We start from the raw sequence: 22,436 nt of genomic DNA, 5'->3' as shown, positions 1-22,436 counted from the left end.
CTGTGTGTCTGAGTGCCTGATTGTCTGTGTGTCTGAGAATCTGAGTGTCTGAGAGTTTGAATGTCTTAGAGTCTGAGTGTCTGAGTGTCTGAGAGTCTGAGTGTCTGAGTGTCTGAGAGTCTGAGAGTCTGAGTGTCTCAGTGTCTGAGTGTCTGAGAGTCTGAAATTCTGAGAGTCTGAGAGTCTGAGTGTCTGAGTGTCTGAGAGTCTGAGAGTCTGTGTGTCTTAGAGTCTGAGTGTCTGCGAGTCTGACTGTCTTACTGTCTGAGAGACTGAAATTCTGAGTGTCTGAGTGCCTGATTGTCTGTGTGTCTGAGAATCTGAGTGTCTGAGAGTCTAAATGTCTTAGAGTCTGAGTGTCTGAGTGTCTGAGAGACTGTGTGTCTGAGTGTCTGAGTGTCTGTGAGACTGAGTGTCTGAGAGTCTGAGAGTCTGAGTGTCTGAGTGTCTGAGAGTCTGAGTGTCTGAGAGTCTGAGTGTCTGAGTGTCTGAGAGTCTGAGTGTCTGAGAGTCTGAAATTCTGAGAGTCTGAAATTCTGAGAGTCTAATAGTCTGAGTGTCTGAGTGCCTGAGTGTCTGAGAGTCTGAGAGTCTGAGTGTCTCAGTGTCTGAGTTTCTGAGAGTCTGAAATTCTGAGAGTCTGAGAGTCTGAGAGTCTGAGTGTCTGAGTGTCTGAGAGTCTTACTGTCTGATTGTCTGAGTGTCTGAGATCCAGAGTGTCTGAGAGTCTGAGAGTTTGAGTGTCTGAGAGACTGTGTCTGAGTGTCTGAGTGTCTAAGAGACTGAGAGACTGAGAGTCTGAGTGTCTGAGTGTCTGAATGTCTGAGACTCTGAGAGTCTGACGCTCTGAGAGTCTGAGTGTCTGAGAGACTGAGTGTCTGAGTGTCTAAGAGACTGAGAGACTGAGAGTCTGATTGTCTGAGTGTCTGAGTGCCTGAGAGTCTGAGAGACTGAGAGTCTGAGATTCTGAGACTTTGAGTGTCTGAGAGACTGAGTGTCTGATTGTCTGAGTGTCTGAGTGTCTAAGAGACTGAGAGTCTGAGTGTCTGAGATTCTGAGATTCTGAGACTCTGAGTGTTTGAGAGTCTGAGTGTCGGAGTGTCTGAGTGCCTGAGAGTTTGAGAGTCTGAGTGTCTGAGAGTCTGAGTGTCTGAGTGTCTGACAGTCTGAGTGTCTGAGAGTCTGAGAGTTTGAGAGTCTGAGAGTCTGAGTGTCTGATTTTCTTTGAGTCTGAGTGTCTGAGAGTCTGAGAGTCTTAGTGACGGACAGTCTGAGAGTCTGAGTGCCTGAGTGTCTGAGTTTCTGAGTGTCTGAGAGTCTGAGAGTCTGACAGTCTGAGTGTCTCAGTGTCTGAGAGTCTGAAATTCTGAGAATCTGAGAGTCTGAGTCTCTGAGTGTCTGAGAGTCTGAGAGATTGAGTGTCTGAGAGTCTGAGAGTCTGAAATTCTGAGAGTCTGAGTGTCTGAGAATCTGAATGTCTGAGATTCTGAATGCCAGAGTGTCTGAGAATCTGAGAGTTTGAGCGTCTGAGTGTCTGAGTGTCTGAGTGTCTGAGAGTCTGAGTGTCTGAGTGTCTGAGTGTGAGTGTCTGAGAGTCTGAGTGTCTGAGTGTCTGAGTGTCTGAGAGTCTGAGTGTCTGAGAGTCTGAGTGTCTGAGTGTCTGAGAGTCTGAGTGTCTGAGAGTCTGAAATTCTGAGAGTCTGAGAGTCTGAGTGTCTGAGTGCCTGAGTGTCTGTGTGTCTGAGAATCTGAAATTCTGAGAGTCAGAGAGTCTGAGTGCCTGAGTGTCTGAGATTCTGAGTGTCTGAGTGTCTGAGTGTCTGAGAGTCTGAGTGTCTGAGTGTCTGGGATTCTGAGATACTGAGAGTCTGAGAGTCTGAGAGTCTGAGTGTCTGAGAGTTTGAGAGTCTGAGTGTCTGAAAGTTTGAGTGTCTGAGTGTCTGAGAGTCTGAGTGTCTGAGAGTCTGAGTGTCTGAGTGTCTGAGTGTCTGAGAGTCTGAAATTCTGAGAGTCTGAGAGTCTGAGTGTCTGAGTGCCTGAGTGTCTGAGTTTCTGAGTGTCTGAGAGTCTGAGAGTCTGAGTGTCTCAGTGTCTGAGAGTCTGAAATTCTGAGAATCTGAGAGTCTGAGTCTCTGAGTGTCTGAGAGTCTTTGAGATTGAGTGTCTGAGAGTCTGACAGTCTGAGTTTCTCAGTGTCTGAGAGTCTGAAATTCTGAGAGTCTGAGTGTTGAGCGTCTGAGTGTCTGAGTGTCTGAGTGTCTGAGAGTCTGAGAGTCTGAGTGTCTGAGTGTCTGAGTGTCTGAGAGTCTGAGAGACTGAGTGTCTGAGTGTCTGAGAGTCTGAGTGTCTGAGAGTTTGAGAGTCTGAGTGTCTGAGAGTCTGAGTGTCTGTATGTCTGAGTGTCTGAGAGTCTGACTGTCTGAGTGTCTGAGAGTCTTAGAGTCTGTGTGTCTGAGAGTCTGATTGTCTGAGAGTTTGAGGATCTCATTGGCTGGGTGTCAGAGAGTCTGAGAGTCTGAGAGTCTGAGTGTCTGAGAGTCTGAGTGTCAGGGAAACTGAGAGTCTGAGTGTCTGAGTTTCATTGAGTCTGAGTATCTGAGAGTCTGAGAGACTGATTGTCTGAGTGTCTGAGAGACTGAGAGACAGAGAGTCTGAGTGTCTGAGTGTCTGATTGTCTGGGATTCTGAGATACTGAGAGTCTGAGAGTCTGAGAGTCTGAGTGTCTGTGTGTCTGAGAGACTGAAATTCTGTGTGTCTGAGTGCCTGATTGTCTGTGTGTCTGAGAATCTGAGTGTCTGAGAGTTTGAATGTCTTAGAGTCTGAGTGTCTGAGTGTCTGAGAGTCTGAGTGTCTGAGTGTCTGAGAGTCTGAGAGTCTGAGTGTCTCAGTGTCTGAGTGTCTGAGAGTCTGAAATTCTGAGAGTCTGAGAGTCTGAGTGTCTGAGTGTCTGAGAGTCTGAGAGTCTGTGTGTCTTAGAGTCTGAGTGTCTGCGAGTCTGACTGTCTTACTGTCTGAGAGACTGAAATTCTGAGTGTCTGAGTGCCTGATTGTCTGTGTGTCTGAGAATCTGAGTGTCTGAGAGTCTAAATGTCTTAGAGTCTGAGTGTCTGAGTGTCTGAGAGACTGTGTGTCTGAGTGTCTGAGTGTCTGTGAGACTGAGTGTCTGAGAGTCTGAGAGTCTGAGTGTCTGAGTGTCTGAGAGTCTGAGTGTCTGAGAGTCTGAGTGTCTGAGTGTCTGAGAGTCTGAGTGTCTGAGAGTCTGAAATTCTGAGAGTCTGAAATTCTGAGAGTCTAATAGTCTGAGTGTCTGAGTGCCTGAGTGTCTGAGAGTCTGAGAGTCTGAGTGTCTCAGTGTCTGAGTTTCTGAGAGTCTGAAATTCTGAGAGTCTGAGAGTCTGAGTGTCTGTGTGTCTGAGAGTCTGAGAGTCTGAGTGTCTGAGTGTCTGAGAGTCTGACAGTCTGAGTGTCTCAGTGTCTGAGTGTCTGAGAGTCTGAAATTCTGAGAGTCTGAGAGCCTGAGTGTCTGAGAGACTGAAATTCTGAGTGTCTGAGTGCCTGATTGTCTGTGTGTCTTAGAGTCTGATTGTCTGAGTGTCTGAGAGACTGTGTGTCTGAGTGTCTGAGTGTCTGAGTGTCTGTGAGACTGAGTGTCTGAGAGTCTGAGAGTCTGAGTGTCTGAGTGTCTGAGAGTCTGAGTGTCTGAGAGTCTGAGTGTCTGAGTGTCTGAGAGTCTGAGTGTCTGAGAGTCTGAAATTCTGAGAGTCTGAGAGTCTGAGTGTCTGAGTGCCTGAGTGTCTGTGTGTCTGAGAATCTGAAATTCTGAGAGTCTGAGAGTCTGAGTGCCTGAGTATCTGAGATTCTGAGTGTCTGAGTGTCTGAGTGTTTGAGAGTCTGAAATTCTGAGAGTCTGAGAGTCTGAGTGTCTGAGTGTCTGAGAGTCTGAGTGTCTGAGAGTCTGAGTGTCTGAGTGTCTGAGAGTCTGAGTGTCTGAGTGTCTGAGTGTCTGAGAGTCTGAAATTCTGAGAGTCTGAGAGTCTGAGTGTCTGAGTGCCTGAGTGTCTGAGTTTCTGAGTGTCTGAGAGTCTGAGAGTCTGACAGTCTGAGTGTCTCAGTGTCTGAGAGTCTGAAATTCTGAGAATCTGAGAGTCTGAGTCTCTGAGTGTCTGAGAGTCTTTGAGATTGAGCGTCTGAGAGTCTGACAGTCTGAGTTTCTCAGTGTCTGAGAGTCTGAAATTCTGAGAGTCTGAGTGTCTGAGCGTCTGAGTGTCTGAGTGTCTGAGTGTCTGAGAGTCTGAGAGTCTGAGTGTCTGAGTGTCTGAGTGCCTGAGAGTCTGAGTGTCTGAGAGTCTGAGAGTCTGAGTGTCTGAGTGCCTGAGTGTCTGAGTTTCTGAGTGTCTGAGAGTCTGAGAGTCTGACAGTCTGAGTGTCTCAGTGTCTGAGAGTCTGAAATTCTGAGAATCTGAGAGTCTGAGTCTCTGAGTGTCTGAGAGTCTTTGAGATTGAGCGTCTGAGAGTCTGACAGTCTGAGTTTCTCAGTGTCTGAGAGTCTGAAATTCTGAGAGTCTGAGTGTCTGAGCGTCTGAGTGTCTGAGTGTCTGAGTGTCTGAGAGTCTGAGAGTCTGAAATTCTGAGAGTCTGAGTGTCTGAGAATCTGAATGTCTGAGATTCTGAACGCCAGAGTGTCTGAGAATCTGAGAGTTTGAGCGTCTGAGTGTCTGAGTGTCTGAGTGTCTGAGAGTCTGAGTGTCTGAGTGTCTGAGTGTGAGTGTCTGAGAGTCTGAGTGTCTGAGTGTCTGAGTGTCTGAGAGTCTGAGTGTCTGAGAGTCTGAGTGTCTGAGTGTCTGAGAGTCTGAGTGTCTGAGAGTCTGAAATTCTGAGAGTCTGAGAGTCTGAGTGTCTGAGTGCCTGAGTGTCTGTGTGTCTGTGAATCTGAAATTCTGAGAGTCAGAGAGTCTGAGTGCCTGAGTGTCTGAGATTCTGAGTGTCTGGGTGTCTGAGTGTCTGAGAGTCTGAGTGTCTGAGTGTCTGGGATTCTGAGATACTGAGAGTCTGAGAGTCTGAGAGTCTGAGTGTCTGAGAGTTTGAGAGTCTGAGTGTCTGAAAGTTTGAGTGTCTGAGTGTCTGAGAGTCTGAGTGTCTGAGAGTCTGAGTGTCTGAGTGTCTGAGTGTCTGAGAGTCTGAAATTCTGAGAGTCTGAGAGTCTGAGTGTCTGAGTGCCTGAGTGTCTGAGTTTCTGAGTGTCTGAGAGTCTGAGAGTCTGAGTGTCTCAGTGTCTGAGCGTCTGAAATTCTGAGAATCTGAGAGTCTGAGTCTCTGAGTGTCTGAGAGTCTTTGAGATTGAGTGTCTGAGAGTCTGACAGTCTGAGTTTCTCAGTGTCTGAGAGTCTGAAATTCTGAGAGTCTGAGTGTCTGAGCGTCTGAGTGTCTGAGTGTCTGAGTGTCTGAGAGTCTGAGAGTATGAGTGTCTGAGTGTCTGAGTGTCTGAGAGTCTGAGAGACTGAGTGTCTGAGTGTCTGAGAGTCTGAGTGTCTGAGAGTTTGAGAGTCTGAGTGTCTGAGAGTCTGAGTGTCTGTATGTCTGAGTGTCTGAGAGTCTGACTGTCTGAGTGTCTGAGAGTCTTAGAGTCTGTGTGTCTGAGAGTCTGATTGTCTGAGAGTTTGAGGATCTCATTGGCTGGGTGTCAGAGAGTCTGAGAGTCTGAGAGTCTGAGTGTCTGAGAGTCTGAGTGTCAGGGAAACTGAGAGTCTGAGTGTCTGAGTTTCATTGAGTCTGAGTATCTGAGAGTCTGAGAGACTGATTGTCTGAGTGTCTGAGAGACTGAGAGACAGAGAGTCTGAGTGTCTGAGTGTCTGATTGTCTGGGATTCTGAGATACTGAGAGTCTGAGAGTCTGAGAGTCTGAGTGTCTGTGTGTCTGAGAGACTGAAATTCTGTGTGTCTGAGTGCCTGATTGTCTGTGTGTCTGAGAATCTGAGTGTCTGAGAGTTTGAATGTCTTAGAGTCTGAGTGTCTGAGTGTCTGAGAGTCTGAGTGTCTGAGTGTCTGAGAGTCTGAGAGTCTGAGTGTCTCAGTGTCTGAGTGTCTGAGAGTCTGAAATTCTGAGAGTCTGAGAGTCTGAGTGTCTGAGTGTCTGAGAGTCTGAGAGTCTGTGTGTCTTAGAGTCTGAGTGTCTGCGAGTCTGACTGTCTTACTGTCTGAGAGACTGAAATTCTGAGTGTCTGAGTGCCTGATTGTCTGTGTGTCTGAGAATCTGAGTGTCTGAGAGTCTAAATGTCTTAGAGTCTGAGTGTCTGAGTGTCTGAGAGACTGTGTGTCTGAGTGTCTGAGTGTCTGAGTGTCTGAGTGTCTGTGAGACTGAGTGTCTGAGAGTCTGAGAGTCTGAGTGTCTGAGTGTCTGAGAGTCTGAGTGTCTGAGAGTCTGAGTGTCTGAGTGTCTGAGAGTCTGAGTGTCTGAGAGTCTGAAATTCTGAGAGTCTGAAATTCTGAGAGTCTAATAGTCTGAGTGTCTGAGTGCCTGAGTGTCTGAGAGTCTGAGAGTCTGAGTGTCTCAGTGTCTGAGTTTCTGAGAGTCTGAAATTCTGAGAGTCTGAGAGTCTGAGTGTCTGTGTGTCTGAGAGTCTGAGAGTCTGAGTGTCTGAGTGTCTGAGAGTCTGACAGTCTGAGTGTCTCAGTGTCTGAGTGTCTGAGAGTCTGAAATTCTGAGAGTCTGAGAGCCTGAGTGTCTGAGAGACTGAAATTCTGAGTGTCTGAGTGCCTGATTGTCTGTGTGTCTTAGAGTCTGATTGTCTGAGTGTCTGAGAGACTGTGTGTCTGAGTGTCTGAGTGTCTGAGTGTCTGTGAGACTGAGTGTCTGAGAGTCTGAGAGTCTGAGTGTCTGAGTGTCTGAGAGTCTGAGTGTCTGAGAGTCTGAGTGTCTGAGTGTCTGAGAGTCTGAGTGTCTGAGAGTCTGAAATTCTGAGAGTCTGAGAGTCTGAGTGTCTGAGTGCCTGAGTGTCTGTGTGTCTGAGAATCTGAAATTCTGAGAGTCTGAGAGTCTGAGTGCCTGAGTATCTGAGATTCTGAGTGTCTGAGTGTCTGAGTGTTTGAGAGTCTGAAATTCTGAGAGTCTGAGAGTCTGAGTGTCTGAGTGTCTGAGAGTCTGAGTGTCTGAGAGTCTGAGTGTCTGAGTGTCTGAGAGTCTGAGTGTCTGAGTGTCTGAGTGTCTGAGAGTCTGAAATTCTGAGAGTCTGAGAGTCTGAGTGTCTGAGTGCCTGAGTGTCTGAGTTTCTGAGTGTCTGAGAGTCTGAGAGTCCGACAGTCTGAGTGTCTCAGTGTCTGAGAGTCTGAAATTCTGAGAATCTGAGAGTCTGAGTCTCTGAGTGTCTGAGAGTCTTTGAGATTGAGCGTCTGAGAGTCTGACAGTCTGAGTTTCTCAGTGTCTGAGAGTCTGAAATTCTGAGAGTCTGAGTGTCTGAGCGTCTGAGTGTCTGAGTGTCTGAGTGTCTGAGAGTCTGAGAGTCTGAGTGTCTGAGTGTCTGAGTGCCTGAGAGTCTGAGTGTCTGAGAGTTTGAGAGTCTGAGTGTCTGAGAGTCTGAGTGTCTGTGTGTCTGAGTGTCTGAGAGTCTTTCTGTCTGAGTGTCTGAGAGTCTTAGAGTCTGTGTGTCTGAGAGTCTGAGTGTCTGAGTGTCTGAGAGTCTGAGTGTCTGAGTGTCTGAGTGTCTGAGAGTCTGAAATTCTGAGAGTCTGAGAGTCTGAGTGTCTGAGTGCCTGAGTGTCTGAGTTTCTGAGTGTCTGAGAGTCTGAGAGTCTGACAGTCTGAGTGTCTCAGTGTCTGAGAGTCTGAAATTCTGAGAATCTGAGAGTCTGAGTCTCTGAGTGTCTGAGAGTCTTTGAGATTGAGCGTCTGAGAGTCTGACAGTCTGAGTTTCTCAGTGTCTGAGAGTCTGAAATTCTGAGAGTCTGAGTGTCTGAGCGTCTGAGTGTCTGAGTGTCTGAGTGTCTGAGAGTCTGAGAGTCTGAGTGTCTGAGTGTCTGAGTGCCTGAGAGTCTGAGTGACTGAGAGTTTGAGAGTCTGAGTGTCTGAGAGTCTGAGTGTCTGTGTGTCTGAGTGTCTGAGAGTCTTTCTGTCTGAGTGTCTGAGAGTCTTAGAGTCTGTGTGTCTGAGAGTCTGATTGTCTGAGTGTCTCAGTGTCTGAGAGTCTGAAATTCTGAGAATCTGAGAGTCTGAGTCTCTGAGTGTCTGAGAGTCTTTGAGATTGAGCGTCTGAGAGTCTGACAGTCTGAGTTTCTCAGTGTCTGAGAGTCTGAAATTCTGAGAGTCTGAGTGTCTGAGCGTCTGAGTGTCTGAGTGTCTGAGTGTCTGAGAGTCTGAGAGTCTGAGTGTCTGAGTGTCTGAGTGCCTGAGAGTCTGAGTGTCTGAGAGTTTGAGAGTCTGAGTGTCTGAGAGTCTGAGTGTCTGAGAGTCTTTCTGTCTGAGTGTCTGAGAGTCTTAGAGTCTGTGTGTCTGAGAGTCTGAGTGTCTGAGTGTCTGAGAGTCTGAGTGTCTGAGTGTCTGAGTGTCTGAGAGTCTGAAATTCTGAGAGTCTGAGAGTCTGAGTGTCTGAGTGCCTGAGTGTCTGAGTTTCTGAGTGTCTGAGAGTCTGAGAGTCTGACAGTCTGAGTGTCTCAGTGTCTGAGAGTCTGAAATTCTGAGAATCTGAGAGTCTGAGTCTCTGAGTGTCTGAGAGTCTTTGAGAATGAGCGTCTGAGAGTCTGACAGTCTGAGTTTCTCAGTGTCTGAGAGTCTGAAATTCTGAGAGTCTGAGTGTCTGAGCGTCTGAGTGTCTGAGTGTCTGAGTGTCTGAGAGTCTGAGAGTCTGAGTGTCTGAGTGTCTGAGTGCCTGAGAGTCTGAGTGACTGAGAGTTTGAGAGTCTGAGTGTCTGAGAGTCTGAGTGTCTGTGTGTCTGAGTGTCTGAGAGTCTTTCTGTCTGAGTGTCTGAGAGTCTTAGAGTCTGTGTGTCTGAGAGTCTGATTGTCTGAGAGTTTGAGGAACTCATTGGTTGGGTGTCTGAGAGTCTGAGAGTCTGAGTGTCTGAGAGTCTGAGTGTCAGGGAAACTGAGAGTCTGAGTGTCTGAGTTTCATTGAGTCTGAGTATCTGAGAGTCTGAGAGACTAATTGTCTGAGTGTCTGAGAGACTGAGAGACAGAGAGTCTGAGTGTCTGAGTGTCTGAGTGTCTGGGATTCTGAGATACTGAGAGTCTGAGAGTCTGAGTGTCTGAGTGCCTGAGTGTCTGTGTGTCTGAGAATCTGAAATTCTGAGAGTCTGAGAGTCTGAGTGCCTGAGTATCTGAGATTCTGAGTGTCTGAGTGTCTGAGTGTTTGAGAGTCTGAAATTCTGAGAGTCTGAGAGTCTGAGTGTCTGAGTGTCTGAGAGTCTGAGTGTCTGAGAGTCTGAGTGTCTGAGTGTCTGAGAGTCTGAGTGTCTGAGTGTCTGAGTGTCTGAGAGTCTGAAATTCTGAGAGTCTGAGAGTCTGAGTGTCTGAGTGCCTGAGTGTCTGAGTTTCTGAGTGTCTGAGAGTCTGAGAGTCTGACAGTCTGAGTGTCTCAGTGTCTGAGAGTCTGAAATTCTGAGAATCTGAGAGTCTGAGTCTCTGAGTGTCTGAGAGTCTTTGAGATTGAGCGTCTGAGAGTCTGACAGTCTGAGTTTCTCAGTGTCTGAGAGTCTGAAATTCTGAGAGTCTGAGTGTCTGAGCGTCTGAGTGTCTGAGTGTCTGAGTGTCTGAGAGTCTGAGAGTCTGAGTGTCTGAGTGTCTGAGTGCCTGAGAGTCTGAGTGTCTGAGAGTTTGAGAGTCTGAGTGTCTGAGAGTCTGAGTGTCTGTGTGTCTGAGTGTCTGAGAGTCTTTCTGTCTGAGTGTCTGAGAGTCTTAGAGTCTGTGTGTCTGAGAGTCTGAGTGTCTGAGTGTCTGAGAGTCTGAGTGTCTGAGTGTCTGAGTGTCTGAGAGTCTGAAATTCTGAGAGTCTGAGAGTCTGAGTGTCTGAGTGACTGAGTGTCTGAGTTTCTGAGTGTCTGAGAGTCTGAGAGTCTGACAGTCTGAGTGTCTCAGTGTCTGAGAGTCTGAAATTCTGAGAATCTGAGAGTCTGAGTCTCTGAGTGTCTGAGAGTCTTTGAGATTGAGCGTCTGAGAGTCTGACAGTCTGAGTTTCTCAGTGTCTGAGAGTCTGAAATTCTGAGAGTCTGAGTGTCTGAGCGTCTGAGTGTCTGAGTGTCTGAGTGTCTGAGAGTCTGAGAGTCTGAGTGTCTGAGTGTCTGAGTGCCTGAGAGTCTGAGTGACTGAGAGTTTGAGAGTCTGAGTGTCTGAGAATCTGAGTGTCTGTGTGTCTGAGTGTCTGAGAGTCTTTCTGTCTGAGTGTCTGAGAGTCTTAGAGTCTGTGTGTCTGAGAGTCTGATTGTCTGAGAGTTTGAGGATCTCATTGGTTGGGTGTCTGAGAGTCTGAGAGTCTGAGTGTCTGAGAGTCTGAGTGTCAGGGAAACTGAGAGTCTGAGTGTCTGAGTTTCATTGAGTCTGAGTATCTGAGAGTCTGAGAGACTAATTGTCTGAGTGTCTGAGAGACTGAGAGACTGAGAGTCTGAGTGTCTGAGTGTCTGAGTGTCTGGGATTCTGAGATACTGAGAGTCTGAGAGTCTGAGAGTCTGAGTGTCTGTGTGTCGGAGAGTCTGAGAGTCTGAGTGTCTGAGTGTCTGAGTGTCTGAGAGTCTGAAATTCTGAGAGTCTGAGAGTCTGAGTGTCTGAGTGTCTGAGAGTCTGAGAGTCTGTGTGTCTGAGAGTCTGAGTGTCTGAGAGTCTGACTGTCTTAGTGTCTGAGAGACTGAAATTCTGAATGTCTGAGTGCCTGATTGTCAATGTGTCTGAGAATCGGAGTGTCTGAGAGTTTGAATGTCTTAGAGTCTGAGTGTCTGAGTGTCTGAGAGTCTGAGTGTCTGAGTGTCTGAGAGTCTGAGAGTCTGAGTGTCTCAGTGTCTGAGTGTCTGAGAGTCTGAAATTCTGAGAGTCTGTGTGTCTGAGAGTCTGAGTGTCTGAGAGTCTGACTGTCTTACTGTCTGAGAGACTGAAGTTCTGAGTGTCTGAGTGCCTGATTGTCTGTGTGTCTGAGAATCTGAGTGTCTGAGAGTCTAAATGTCTTAGAGTCTGAGTGTCTGAGTGTCTGAGAGACTGTGTGTCTGAGTGTCTGAGTGTCTGTGAGACTGAGTGTCTGAGAGTCTGAGAGTCTGAGTGTCTGAGTGTCTGAGAGTCTGAGTGTCTGAGAGTCTGAAATTCTGAGAGTCTGAAATTCTGAGAGTCTGAGAGTCTGAGTGTCTGAGTGCCTGAGTGTCTGTGTGTCTGAGAATCTGAAATTCTGAGAGTCTGAGTGTCTGAGTGCCTGAGTGTCTGAGTGTCTGAGTGTCTGAAAGTCTGAAATTCTGTGAGTCTGAGAGTCTGAGTGTCTGAGTGTCTGAGGGCCTGAGATTCTGAAATTCTGAGAGTCTGAAAGTCTGAGTGTCTGAGTGCCTGAGTGTCTGAGAGTCTGAGTGTCTGACTGTCTGAGTGTCTGAGTGTCTGAGTGTCTGAGAGACTGAGAGTCTGAGTGTCTGAGAGTTTGAGATTCTGAGTGTCTTAGAGTCTTTGTGTCTGAGTGTCTGAGTGTCTGAGAGTCAGAGTGTCTGTGTGTCTGAGAGTCTTAGAGTCTGAGAGTCTGAGTGTCTGAGTGTCTGAGAGTCTGAGTGTCTGAGTGTCTGAGTGTCTGAGAGTCTGAGAGTCTGAGTGTCTGAGTGTCTGAGTGTCTGAGAATCTGAGTGTCTGAGAGATTGAAAGTCTGAGTGTCTGAGTGTCTGACTGTCTGAGAGACTGAGAGTCTGAGAGTCTGAGAGTCTGAGTGTCTGAGTGTCTGAGAGACTGAGAGTCTGAGAGTCTGAGTGTCTGAGTGTCTGATTTTCTGAGAGTCCTCAATTCTGAGAGTCTGAGAGTCTGAATGTCTGAGTGTCTGAGAGACTGAGTGTCTTAGAGTCTGAGTGTCTGAGTGTCTGGGATTCTGAGAGACTGACTGTCTGAGTTTCTGAGAGTCTGAGTGTCTGAGTGTCTGAGTGTCTGAGAGTCTGAGAGTCTGAGAGACAGAGAGTCTGAGAGTCTGAGTGTCTGAGAGTCTGAGTGTCTGAGAGTCTGTGTCTGAGTTTGTGAGAGACTGAGTGTCTGAGTGTCTGTGAGTCCGAAATTCTGTGAGTCTGAGTGTCTGAGAGTCTGAATGTCTTAGACTCTGAGTGTCTGTGTGTCTGAGTGTCTGAGAGAATGAGAGTCTGAGTGTCTGAGTTTCTGAGTGCCTGACTGTCTGTGTGTCTGGTTGTCTGAGAGTCTGAGAGTCTGAGTGTCTGAGTGTCTGAGAGTCTAAGTGTCTGAGAGTCTGAGAGTCTGAGAGTCTGAGAGTCTGAGAGTCTGAGTGACAGTGAGTCTGAGAGTCTGAGTGTCTGAGAGTCTGAGAGTCTGAGAGTCTGAGTGTCTGAAAGTCTGAGTGTCTGAGGGTCTGAGTGTCTGAGTGTCTGAGTATCTGAGAGACTGAGAGACTGAGTTTCTGAATGTCTGTGTGTCTGAGAGTCTGAGAGTCTGAGAGTCTGAGAGTCTGAATGTCTGTGAGTCTGAGTGTCTGAGAAACTGAGAGTCTGAGAGTCTGAGAGTCTGAGAGTCTGAGTGTCTGAGTGTCTGAGTGTCTGAGTGTCTGAGTGTCTGAGAGTTAGAGTGTCTGAGTGTCTGAGAGACTGAGAGACTGAGAGACTGAGTTTCTGAGTGTCTGAGTTTCAATGAGTCTGAGTATCTGAGAGTCTGAGAGACTGAGTGTCTGAGTGTCTGAGACACTGAGAGGCTGAGAATCTGAGTGTCTGAGTGTCTGAGTGTCTGAGTGTCTGAGTGTCTGAGAGACTGAGAGACTGAGCGTCTGAGTGTCTGAGTGTCTGAGTGTCTGAGAGACTGAGAGTCTGAATGTCTGAGTTTCTGAGTGTCTGAGAATCTGAGTGTCTGAGAGATTGAAAGTCTGAGTGTCTGAGTGTCTGAGAGTCTGAGTGTCTGGGATTCTGAGATACTGAGAGTCTGAGAGTCTGAGAGTCTGAGAGTCTGAGTGTCTGAGTGTCTGAGTGTCTGAGAGACTGAGAGTCTGACAGTCTGAGAGTCTGAGTGTCTGAGTGTCTGAGTGTCTCAGTGTCTGAGAGTCTGAGTGTCTGAGTGTCTGAGAGTCTGAAATTCTGAGTGTCTGAGAGTCTGAGAGACTGAGAGACAGAGAGTCTGAGAGTCTGAGTGTCTTTGAGTCTGAGTGTCTGAGAGTCTGTGTCTGAGTTTGTGAGAGACTGAGTGTCTGAGTGTCTGTGAGTCCGAAATTCTGTGAGTCTGACAGTCTGAGAGTCTGAATGTCTTAGACTCTGAGTGTCTGAGAGTCTGAATGTCTTAGACTCTGAGTGTCTGTGTGTCTGAGTGTCTGAAAGACTGAGAGTCTGAGTGTCTGAGTTTCTGAGTGCCTGACTGTCTGTGTGTCTGGTTGTCTGAGAGTCTGAGAGTCTGAGAGTCTGAGTGTCTGAGTGTCTGAGAGTATAAGTGTCTGAGAGTCTGAGAGTCTGAGAGTCTGAGTGACTGTGAGTCTGAGAGTCTGAGTGTCTGAGAGTCTGAGAGTCTGAGAGTCTGAGTGTCTTAGAGTCTGAGTGTCTGAGTGTCTGAGTGTCTGAGTGTCTATGTATCTGAGAGACTGAGAGACTGAGTGTCTGAGTGTCTGAGAGTCTGAGAGTCTGAGAGTCTGAGAGTCTGAGAGTCTGAATGTCTGTGAGTCTGAGTGTCTGAGAAACTGAGAGTCTGAGAGTCTGAGAATCTGAAGGCTGAGTGTCTGAGTGTCTGAGTGTCTGAGTGTCTGAGAGTCTGAGTGTCTGAGTGTCTGAGAGACTGAGAGACTGAGAGTCTGAGTGTCTGAGTGTCTGAGTTTCAATGAGTCTGAGTATCTGAGAGTCTGAGAGACTGAGTGTCTGAGTGTCTGAGACACTGAGAGACTGAGAGTCTGAGTGTCTCAGTGTCTGAGTGTCTGAGTGTCTGAGTGTCTGAGAGACTGAGAGACTGAGAGTCTGAGTGTCTGAGTGTCTGAGTGTCTGAGAGTCTGAGAGTCTGAATGTCTGAGTGTCTGAGTGTCTGAGAATCTGAGTGTCTGAGAGATTGAAAGTCTGAGTGTCTGAGTGTCTGACTGTCTGAGAGTCTGAGTGTCTGGGATTCTGAGATACTGAGAGTCTGAGAGTCTGAGAGTCTGAGTGTCTGAGTGTCTGAGAGACTGAGAGTCTGAGAGTCTAAGAGTCTGAGTGTCTGAGTGTCTGAGTGTCTCAGTGTCTGAGAGTCTGAGTGTCTGAGTGTCTGAGAGTCTGAAATTCTGAGTGTCTGAGAGTCTGAGTGTCTGAGTGTCTGAGAGTCTGAAATTCTGAGTGTCTGAGTGTATGAGTGTCTGAGTGTCTGAGAGTCTGAGTGTCTCAGTGTCTGAGAGTCTGAGTATCTGAGTGTCTGAGTGTCTGAAATTCTGAGTGTCTCAGAGTCTGAGTGTCTGAGAGTCTGAAATTCTGAGTGTCTGAGAATCTGAGTGTCTGATTGTCTGAGTGTCTGAGAGTCTGAGTTTCTGAGTGTCTGAGTGTCTGAGTGTCTGAGAGTCTTAGTCTCTGAGAGTCTGAGTGTCTGAGTGTCTGAGAGTCTGAAATTCTGAGAGTCTGAGAGTCTGAGTGTCTGAGTGTCTGAGTGTCTGGGAGACTGAGAGACTGAGAGTCTGAGTGTCTGAGTGTCTGAGTGTCTGAGAGTCTGAGAGTCTGAATGTCTGAGTGTCTGAGTGTCTGAGAATCTGAGTGTCTGAGAGATTGAAAGTCTGAGTGTCTGAGTGTCTGACTGTCTGAGAGTCTGAGTGTCTAGGATTCTGAGATACTGAGAGTCTGAGAGTCTGAGAGTCTGAGAGTCTGAGTGTCTGAGTGTCTGAGTGTCTGAGAGACTGAGAGTCTGACAGTCTGAGAGTCTGAGTGTCTGAGTGTCTGAGTGTCTCAGTGTCTGAGAGTCTGAGTGTCTGAGTGTCTGAGAGTCTGAAATTCTGAGTGTCTGAGAGTCTGAGAGTCTGAGAGTCTGAGAGACAGAGAGTCTGAGAGTCTGAGTGTCTGAGAGTCTGAGTGTCTGAGAGTCTGTCTGAGTTTGTGAGAGACTGAGTGTCTGAGTGTTTGTGAGTCCGAAATTCTGTGAGTCTGAGTGTCTGAGAGTCTGAATGTCTTAGACTCTGAGTGTCTGTGTGTCTGAGTGTCTGAGAGACTGAGAGTCTGAGTGTCTGAGTTTCTGAGTGCCTGACTGTCTGTGTGTCTGGTTGTCTGAGAGTCTGAGAGTCTGAGAGTCTGAGAGTCTGAGTGTCTGAGTGTCTGAGAGTATAAGTGTCTGAGAGTCTGAGAGTCTGAGAGTCTGAGAGTCTGAGTGACTGTGAGTCTGAGAGTCTGAGTGTCTGAGAGTCTGAGAGTCTGAGAGTCTGAGTGTCTGAGAGTCTGAGTGTCTGAGTGTCTGAGTGTCTGAGTATCTGAGAGACTGAGAGACTGAGTGTCTGAGTGTCTGAGAGTCTGAGAGTCTGAGAGTCTGAGAGTCTGAATGTCTGTGAGTCTGAGTGTCTGAGAAACTGACAGTCTGAGAGTCTGAGAGTCTGAGTGTCTGAGTGTCTGAGTGTCTGAGAGACTGAGAGACTGAGAGTCTGAGTGTCTGAGTGTCTGAGTTTCAATGAGTCTGAGTATCTGAGAGTCTGAGAGACTGAGTGTCTGAGTGTCTGAGACACTGAGAGACTGAGAGTCTGAGTGTCTCAGTGTCTGAGTGTCTGAGTGTCTGAGTGTCTGAGAGACTGAGAGACTGAGAGTCTGAGTGTCTGAGTGTCTGAGTGTCTGAGAGTCTGAGAGTCTGAATGTCTGAGTGTCTGAGTGTCTGAGAATCTGAGTGTCTGAGAGATTGAAAGTCTGAGTGTCTGAGTGTCTGACTGTCTGAGAGTCTGAGTGTCTGGGATTCTGAGATACTGAGAGTCTGAGAGGCTGAGAGTCTGAGTGTCTGAGTGTCTGAGAGACTGAGAGTCTGAGAGTCTAAGAGTCTGAGTGTCTGAGTGTCTGAGTGTCTCAGTGTCTGAGAGTCTGAGTGTCTGAGTGTCTGAGAGTCTGAAATTCTGAGTGTCTGAGAGTCTGAGTGTCTGAGTGTCTGAGAGTCTGAAATTCTGAGTGTCTGAGTGTATGAGTGTCTGAGTGTCTGAGAGTCTGAGTGTCTCAGTGTCTGAGAGTCTGAGTATCTGAGTGTCTGAGTGTCTGAAATTCTGAGTGTCTCAGAGTCTGAGTGTCTGAGAGTCTGAAATTCTGAGTGTCTGAGAATCTGAGTGTCTGTTTGTCTGAGTGTCTGAGAGTCTGAGTTTCTGAGTGTCTGAGTGTCTGAGTGTCTGAGAGTCTTAGTCTCTGAGAGTCTGAGTGTCTGAGTGTCTGAGAGTCTGAAATTCTGAGAGTCTGAGAGTCTGAGTGTCTGAGTGTCTGAGTGTCTGAGAGACTGAGAGACTGAGAGTCTGAGTGTCTGAGTGTCTGAGTGTCTGAGAGTCTGAGAGTCTGAATGTCTGAGTGTCTGAGTGTCTGAGAATCTGAGTGTCTGAGAGATTGAAAGTCTGAGTGTCTGAGTGTCTGACTGTCTGAGAGTCTGAGTGTCTAGGATTCTGAGATACTGAGAGTCTGAGAGTCTGAGAGTCTGAGAGTCTGAGTGTCTGAGTGTCTGAGTGTCTGAGAGACTGAGAGTCTGACAGTCTGAGAGTCTGAGTGTCTGAGTGTCTGAGTGTCTCAGTGTCTGAGAGTCTGAGTGTCTGAGTGTCTGAGAGTCTGAAATTCTGAGTGTCTGAATGTCTGAGTGTCTGAGTGTCTGAGAATCTGAGTGTCTGAGAGATTGAAAGTCTGAGTGTCTGAGTGTCTGACTGTCTGAGAGTCTGAGAGACTGAGAGTCTGAGTGTCTGAGTGTCTGAGTGTCTGAGAGTCTGAGAGTCTGAATGTCTGAGTGTCTGAGTGTCTGAGAATCTGAGTGTCTGAGAGATTGAAAGTCTGAGTGTCTGAGTGTCTGACTGTCTGAGAGTCTGAGTGTCTAGGATTCTGAGATACTGAGAGTCTGAGAGTCTGAGAGTCTGAGAGTCTGAGTGTCTGAGTGTCTGAGTGTCTGAGAGACTGAGAGTCTGACAGTCTGAGAGTCTGAGTGTCTGAGTGTCTGAGTGTCTCAGTGTCTGAGAGTCTGAGTGTCTGAGTGTCTGAGAGTCTGAAATTCTGAGTGTCTGAGAGTCTGAGAGTCTGAGAGTCTGAGAGACAGAGAGTCTGAGAGTCTGAGTGTCTGAGAGTCTGAGTGTCTGAGAGTCTGTCTGAGTTTGTGAGAGACTGAGTGTCTGAGTGTTTGTGAGTCCGAAATTCTGTGAGTCTGAGTGTCTGAGAGTCTGAATGTCTTAGACTCTGAGTGTCTGTGTGTCTGAGTGTCTGAGAGACTGAGAGTCTGAGTGTCTGAGTTTCTGAGTGCCTGACTGTCTGTGTGTCTGGTTGTCTGAGAGTCTGAGAGTCTGAGAGTCTGAGAGTCTGAGTGTCTGAGTGTCTGAGAGTACAAGTGTCTGAGAGTCTGAGAGTCTGAGAGTCTGAGAGTCTGAGTGACTGTGAGTCTGAGAGTCTGAGTGTCTGAGAGTCTGAGAGTCTGAGAGTCTGAGTGTCTGAGAGTCTGAGTGTCTGAGTGTCTGAGTGTCTGAGTATCTGAGAGACTGAGAGACTGAGTGTCTGAGTGTCTGAGAGTCTGAGAGTCTGAGAGTCTGAGAGTCTGAATGTCTGTGAGTCTGAGTGTCTGAGAAACTGACAGTCTGAGAGTCTGAGAGTCTGAGTGTCTGAGTGTCTGAGTGTCTGAGAGACTGAGAGACTGAGAGTCTGAGTGTCTGAGTGTCTGAGTTTCTATGAGTCTGAGTATCTGAGAGTCTGAGAGACTGAGTGTCTGAGTGTCTGAGACACTGAGAGACTGAGAGTCTGAGTGTCTCAGTGTCTGAGTGTCTGAGTGTCTGAGTGTCTGAGAGACTGAGAGACTGAGAGTCTGAGTGTCTGAGTGTCTGAGTGTCTGAGAGTCTGAGAGTCTGAGTGTCTGAGTGTCTGAGTGTCTGAGAATCTGAGTGTCTGAGAGATTGAAAGTCTGAGTGTCTGAGTGTCTGACTGTCTGAGAGTCTGAGTGTCTGGGATTCTGAGATACTGAGAGTCTGAGAGGCTGAGAGTCTGAGTGTCTGAGTGTCTGAGAGACTGAGAGTCTGAGAGTCTAAGAGTCTGAGTGTCTGAGTGTCTGAGTGTCTCAGTGTCTGAGAGTCTGAGTGTCTGAGTGTCTGAGAGTCTGAAATTCTGAGTGTCTGAGAGTCTGAGTGTCTGAGTGTCTGAGAGTCTGAAATTCTGAGTGTCTGAGTGTATGAGTGTCTGAGTGTCTGAGAGTCTGAGTGTCTCAGTGTCTGAGAGTCTGAGTATCTGAGTGTCTGAGTGTCTGAAATTCTGAGTGTCTCAGAGTCTGAGTGTCTGAGAGTCTGAAATTCTGAGTGTCTGAGAATCTGAGTGTCTGTTTGTCTGAGTGTCTGAGAGTCTGAGTTTCTGAGTGTCTGAGTGTCTGAGTGTCTGAGAGTCTTAGTCTCTGAGAGTCTGAGTGTCTGAGTGTCTGAGAGTCTGAAATTCTGAGAGTCTGAGAGTCTGAGTGTCTGAGTGTCTGAGTGTCTGAGAGACTGAGAGACTGAGAGTCTGAGTGTCTGAGTGTCTGAGTGTCTGAGAGTCTGAGAGTCTGAATGTCTGAGTGTCTGAGTGTCTGAGAATCTGAGTGTCTGAGAGATTGAAAGTCTGAGTGTCTGAGTGTCTGACTGTCTGAGAGTCTGAGTGTCTAGGATTCTGAGATACTGAGAGTCTGAGAGTCTGAGAGTCTGAGAGTCTGAGTGTCTGAGTGTCTGAGTGTCTGAGAGACTGAGAGTCTGACAGTCTGAGAGTCTGAGTGTCTGAGTGTCTGAGTGTCTCAGTGTCTGAGAGTCTGAGTGTCTGAGTGTCTGAGAGTCTGAAATTCTGAGTGTCTGAGAGTCTGAGAGTCTGAGAGACAGAGAGTCTGAGAGTCTGAGTGTCTGAGAGTCTGAGTGTCTGAGAGTCTGTCTGAGTTTGTGAGAGACTGAGTGTCTGAGTGTCTGTGAGTCCGAAATTCTGTGAGTCTGAGTGTCTGAGAGTCTGAATGTCTTAGACTCTGAGTGTCTGTGTGTCTGAGTGTCTGAGAGACTGAGAGTCTGAGTGTCTGAGTTTCTGAGTGCCTGACTGTCTGTGTGTCTGGTTGTCTGAGAGTCTGAGAGTCTGAGAGTCTGAGTGTCTGAGTGTCTGAGAGTATAAGTGTCTGAGAGTCTGAGAGTCTGAGAGTCTGAGAGTCTGAGTGTCTGAGAGTCTGAGTGTCTGAGTGTCTGAGTGTCTGAGTATCTGAGAGACTGAGAGACTGAGTGTCTGAGTGTCTGAGAGTCTGAGAGTCTGAGAGTCTGAGAGTCTGAGAGTCTGAATGTCTGTGAGTCTGAGTGTCTGAGAAACTGAGAGTCTGAGAGTCTGAGAGTCTGAGAGTCTGAGTGTCTGAGTGTCTGAGTGTCTGAGAGTCTGAGAGTCTGAGTGTCTGAGTGTCTGAGAGACTGAGAGACTGAGAGTCTGAGTGTCTGAGTGTCTGAGTTTCAATGAGTCTGAGTATCTGAGAGTCTGAGAGACTGAGTGTCTGAGTGTCTGAGACACTGAGAGACTGAGAGTCTGAGTGTCTCAGTGTCTGAGTGTCTGAGTGTCTGAGTGTCTGAGAGACTGAGAGACTGAGAGACTGAGAGTCTGAGTGTCTGAGTGTCTGAGAGTCTGAGAGTCTGAATGTCTGAGTGTCTGAGTGTCTGAGAATCTGAGTGTCTGAGAGATTGAAAGTCTGAGTGTCTGAGTGTCTGACTGTCTGAGAGTCTGAGTGTCTGGGATTCTGAGATACTGAGAGTCTGAGAGTCTGAGAGTCTGAGATTCTGAGTGTCTGAGTGTCTGAGTGTCTGAGAGACCGAGAGTCTGAGAGTCTGAGAGTCTGAGTGTCTGAGTGTCTGAGTGTCTGAGTGTCTGAGAGTCTGAGTGTCTGAGTGTCTGAGTGTCTGAGTGTCTGAGAGTCTTAGAGTCTGAGAGTCTGAGTGTCTGAGTGTCTGAGTGTCTGACATTCTGATTGTCTGAGAGTCTGAGTGTCTGAGTGTCTGAGAGTCTGAAATTCTGAGTGTCTGAGAATCTGAGTGTCTGAGTGTCTGAGAGTCTGGGAGTCTGAGTTTCTGAGTGTCTGAGACTCTGAGTGTCTGAGTGTCTGAGAGTCTGAGAGTCTGAAATTCTGAGATTCTGAGAGCCTGAGTGTCTGAGTGTCTGAGTGTCTGAGAGTCTGAGTGTCTGTGTGTCTGAGTGTCCTAGTGTCCGAGTGTCCGAGTGTCTGAGAGTCTGAGTGTCTGATTGTCTGAGTGTCTGTGAGATTGAAAGTCTGAGAGTCTGAGTGTCTGAGTGTCTGAGTGTCTGTGAGACTGAGAGTCTGAGAGTCTGAGTGTCTGAGTGTCTGAGTGTCTGAGAGTCTGAAATTCTGAGAGTCTGCGAGTCTGAGTGTCTGAGTGTCTGAGTGTCTTAGAGTCTGAGAGTCTGAGAGTCTGAGAGTCTGAGAGTCTGAGAGTCTGAGTGTCTGAGAGTCTGAGTGTCTGAGTGTCTGAGAGTCTGTGTGTCTGTGAGTCTGAGAGTCTGAGTGTCTGTGAGTCTGAGAGTCTGAGTGTCTGTGAGTCTGATTGTCTGAGTGTCTGAGAGTCTCAGAGTCTGAGTGTCTGAGTGTCTGAGTTTCTGAGTGTCTGAGTTTCTGGGATCTGTTGCTGATCTAGATGCCTTAACCGTTTTCTCTATCTGGGTCAATATTCCTTTGCTTTTGTTGGGATCTTGCTCTGCATAAACTGACTGCCAATGATCCTACATTAGAAAGGTGACTAGGTATTAAAATCATTTCACTCACTCCCAAAAGCACTATAGCCATTCAGCCCCCCTCCTCGAGCCTGTTACACAGGAACAGGAGGAGGCCCAATTCAGCCCCTCGAGCCTGTTCTACCATTCTGTTGGATCATGGCTCATGTGTATCGTAAACCTTCTGTCTCACCTTCACCCTCTCTCTCTCTCTCTCTCTCTCTCCGTTCTCAGATCCCATTGCCATCGATGAACTTTGACCTTCGGGAATGACAGTATGCCACGCAGCTCCAGATCCAAGCGGAGCATCGCCGATACCATCAGCCTGAGTAGCGCCATGGATGAGCTGACCGATGCATTGGACGCGGGGCTGGACCTCAACGCGGACGACGCTAGCTCCATCGGCTCCGACTCGGAGATCAACGGTGTCACGGCCTCCCGCCAGACGGACAAATACGGCTTTATCAGCGGAGCCCACTTCACCGGAGAGTGAGTGTCAGCCAACCCGGGGAGCCGATGCCGGAATAGGTTTATTACCGCCGGTGTAGGCCCGAATCTGCCCCCTTCAATCCTGTCACCATAGAAACAGCGGTAGGCCCGAATGGCCCCTCTCAATCCTGTCACCATAGCAACAGAAGTAGGCCTGAATGGCCCCTCTCAATCCTGTCACCTTAGCAACAGGTGGAGGCCCGAATGGCCCCTCTCAATCCTGTCACCATAACAACAGCAGTAGTCCGAACGTCCGCTCTCAATCCTGTCACCATAACAACAGCAGTAGGCCGTATCTCCCCTCTGAATCCTGTCACCATAGCAACAGGAGTAGGCCCGAATGGCCCCTCTCAATCCTGTCACCATAGCAACAGGTGGAGGCCCGAATCTGCCCCCTTCAATCCTGTCACCATAACAACAGCAGTAGGCCCGAATGGCCCCTCTCAATCCTGTCACCATTACAACAGGAGGAGACCAAATGTCCCCCCTCAATCCTGTCACCACAGCAACAGGAGTAGGCAGAATATCCCCTCTCGACCCTGTCACCATAGCGACAGGAGCAGGCCTGAATGTCCCCCCTCAATCCTGTCACCATAGCAACAGGCGTAGACCTGATTGGCCCCTCTCAATCCTGTCACCATAGCGACAGGAGTAGGCCGAATAGCCCATCTCAATCCTGTCACCATAGCGACAGGAGTAGGCCGAATGTCCCCCCTCAATCCTGTCACCATAGTGACAGCTGGAGGCCCACATTCCCTACTCCCGAATCCTGTTACTATGGGAACAGGTTCAGGTCTAATCGCTGTCCTTGAGGCTGTTCCATAGGAGCTGGAGCCGGCCTGCTTGCCCCCGCTTGAGGCTATTGCCACAGGGAAAGGAGTTAGGCCCACTTGTCCCGCCTCAGTCCTGCTTCAACAGGAGCAGGAGTTGCCGTGCTTTTCCCCCCCCCACCACTTCGAGCATGTTACC

At 48.1% G+C, this 22,436-nt stretch overlaps 1 protein-coding gene across 1 annotated transcript in view; it reads left to right on the top strand.

The window, feature by feature from the left end:
- Nucleotides 1-22,436, top strand: part of LOC121269341 (TBC1 domain family member 10A-like) — a 223,649-nt gene that overhangs the window by 109,538 nt on the left and 91,675 nt on the right. The window contains exon 2 of the mRNA XM_041173892.1: nucleotides 21,213-21,467. Coding sequence (XP_041029826.1) covers nucleotides 21,256-21,467 — 212 coding nt within the window. The 5' untranslated portion in view covers nucleotides 21,213-21,255. The remainder of the gene's footprint in view (nucleotides 1-21,212; nucleotides 21,468-22,436) is intronic.

The sequence above is a fragment of the Carcharodon carcharias genome, chromosome 24 (genome assembly GCF_017639515.1).
Source record: "Carcharodon carcharias isolate sCarCar2 chromosome 24, sCarCar2.pri, whole genome shotgun sequence".
Classification (NCBI taxonomy): Eukaryota; Metazoa; Chordata; class Chondrichthyes; order Lamniformes; family Lamnidae; genus Carcharodon; species Carcharodon carcharias.
The sequence above is the reverse complement of the archived record's forward strand: the minus strand, read 5'-3'. Positions and strand labels throughout refer to the sequence as shown.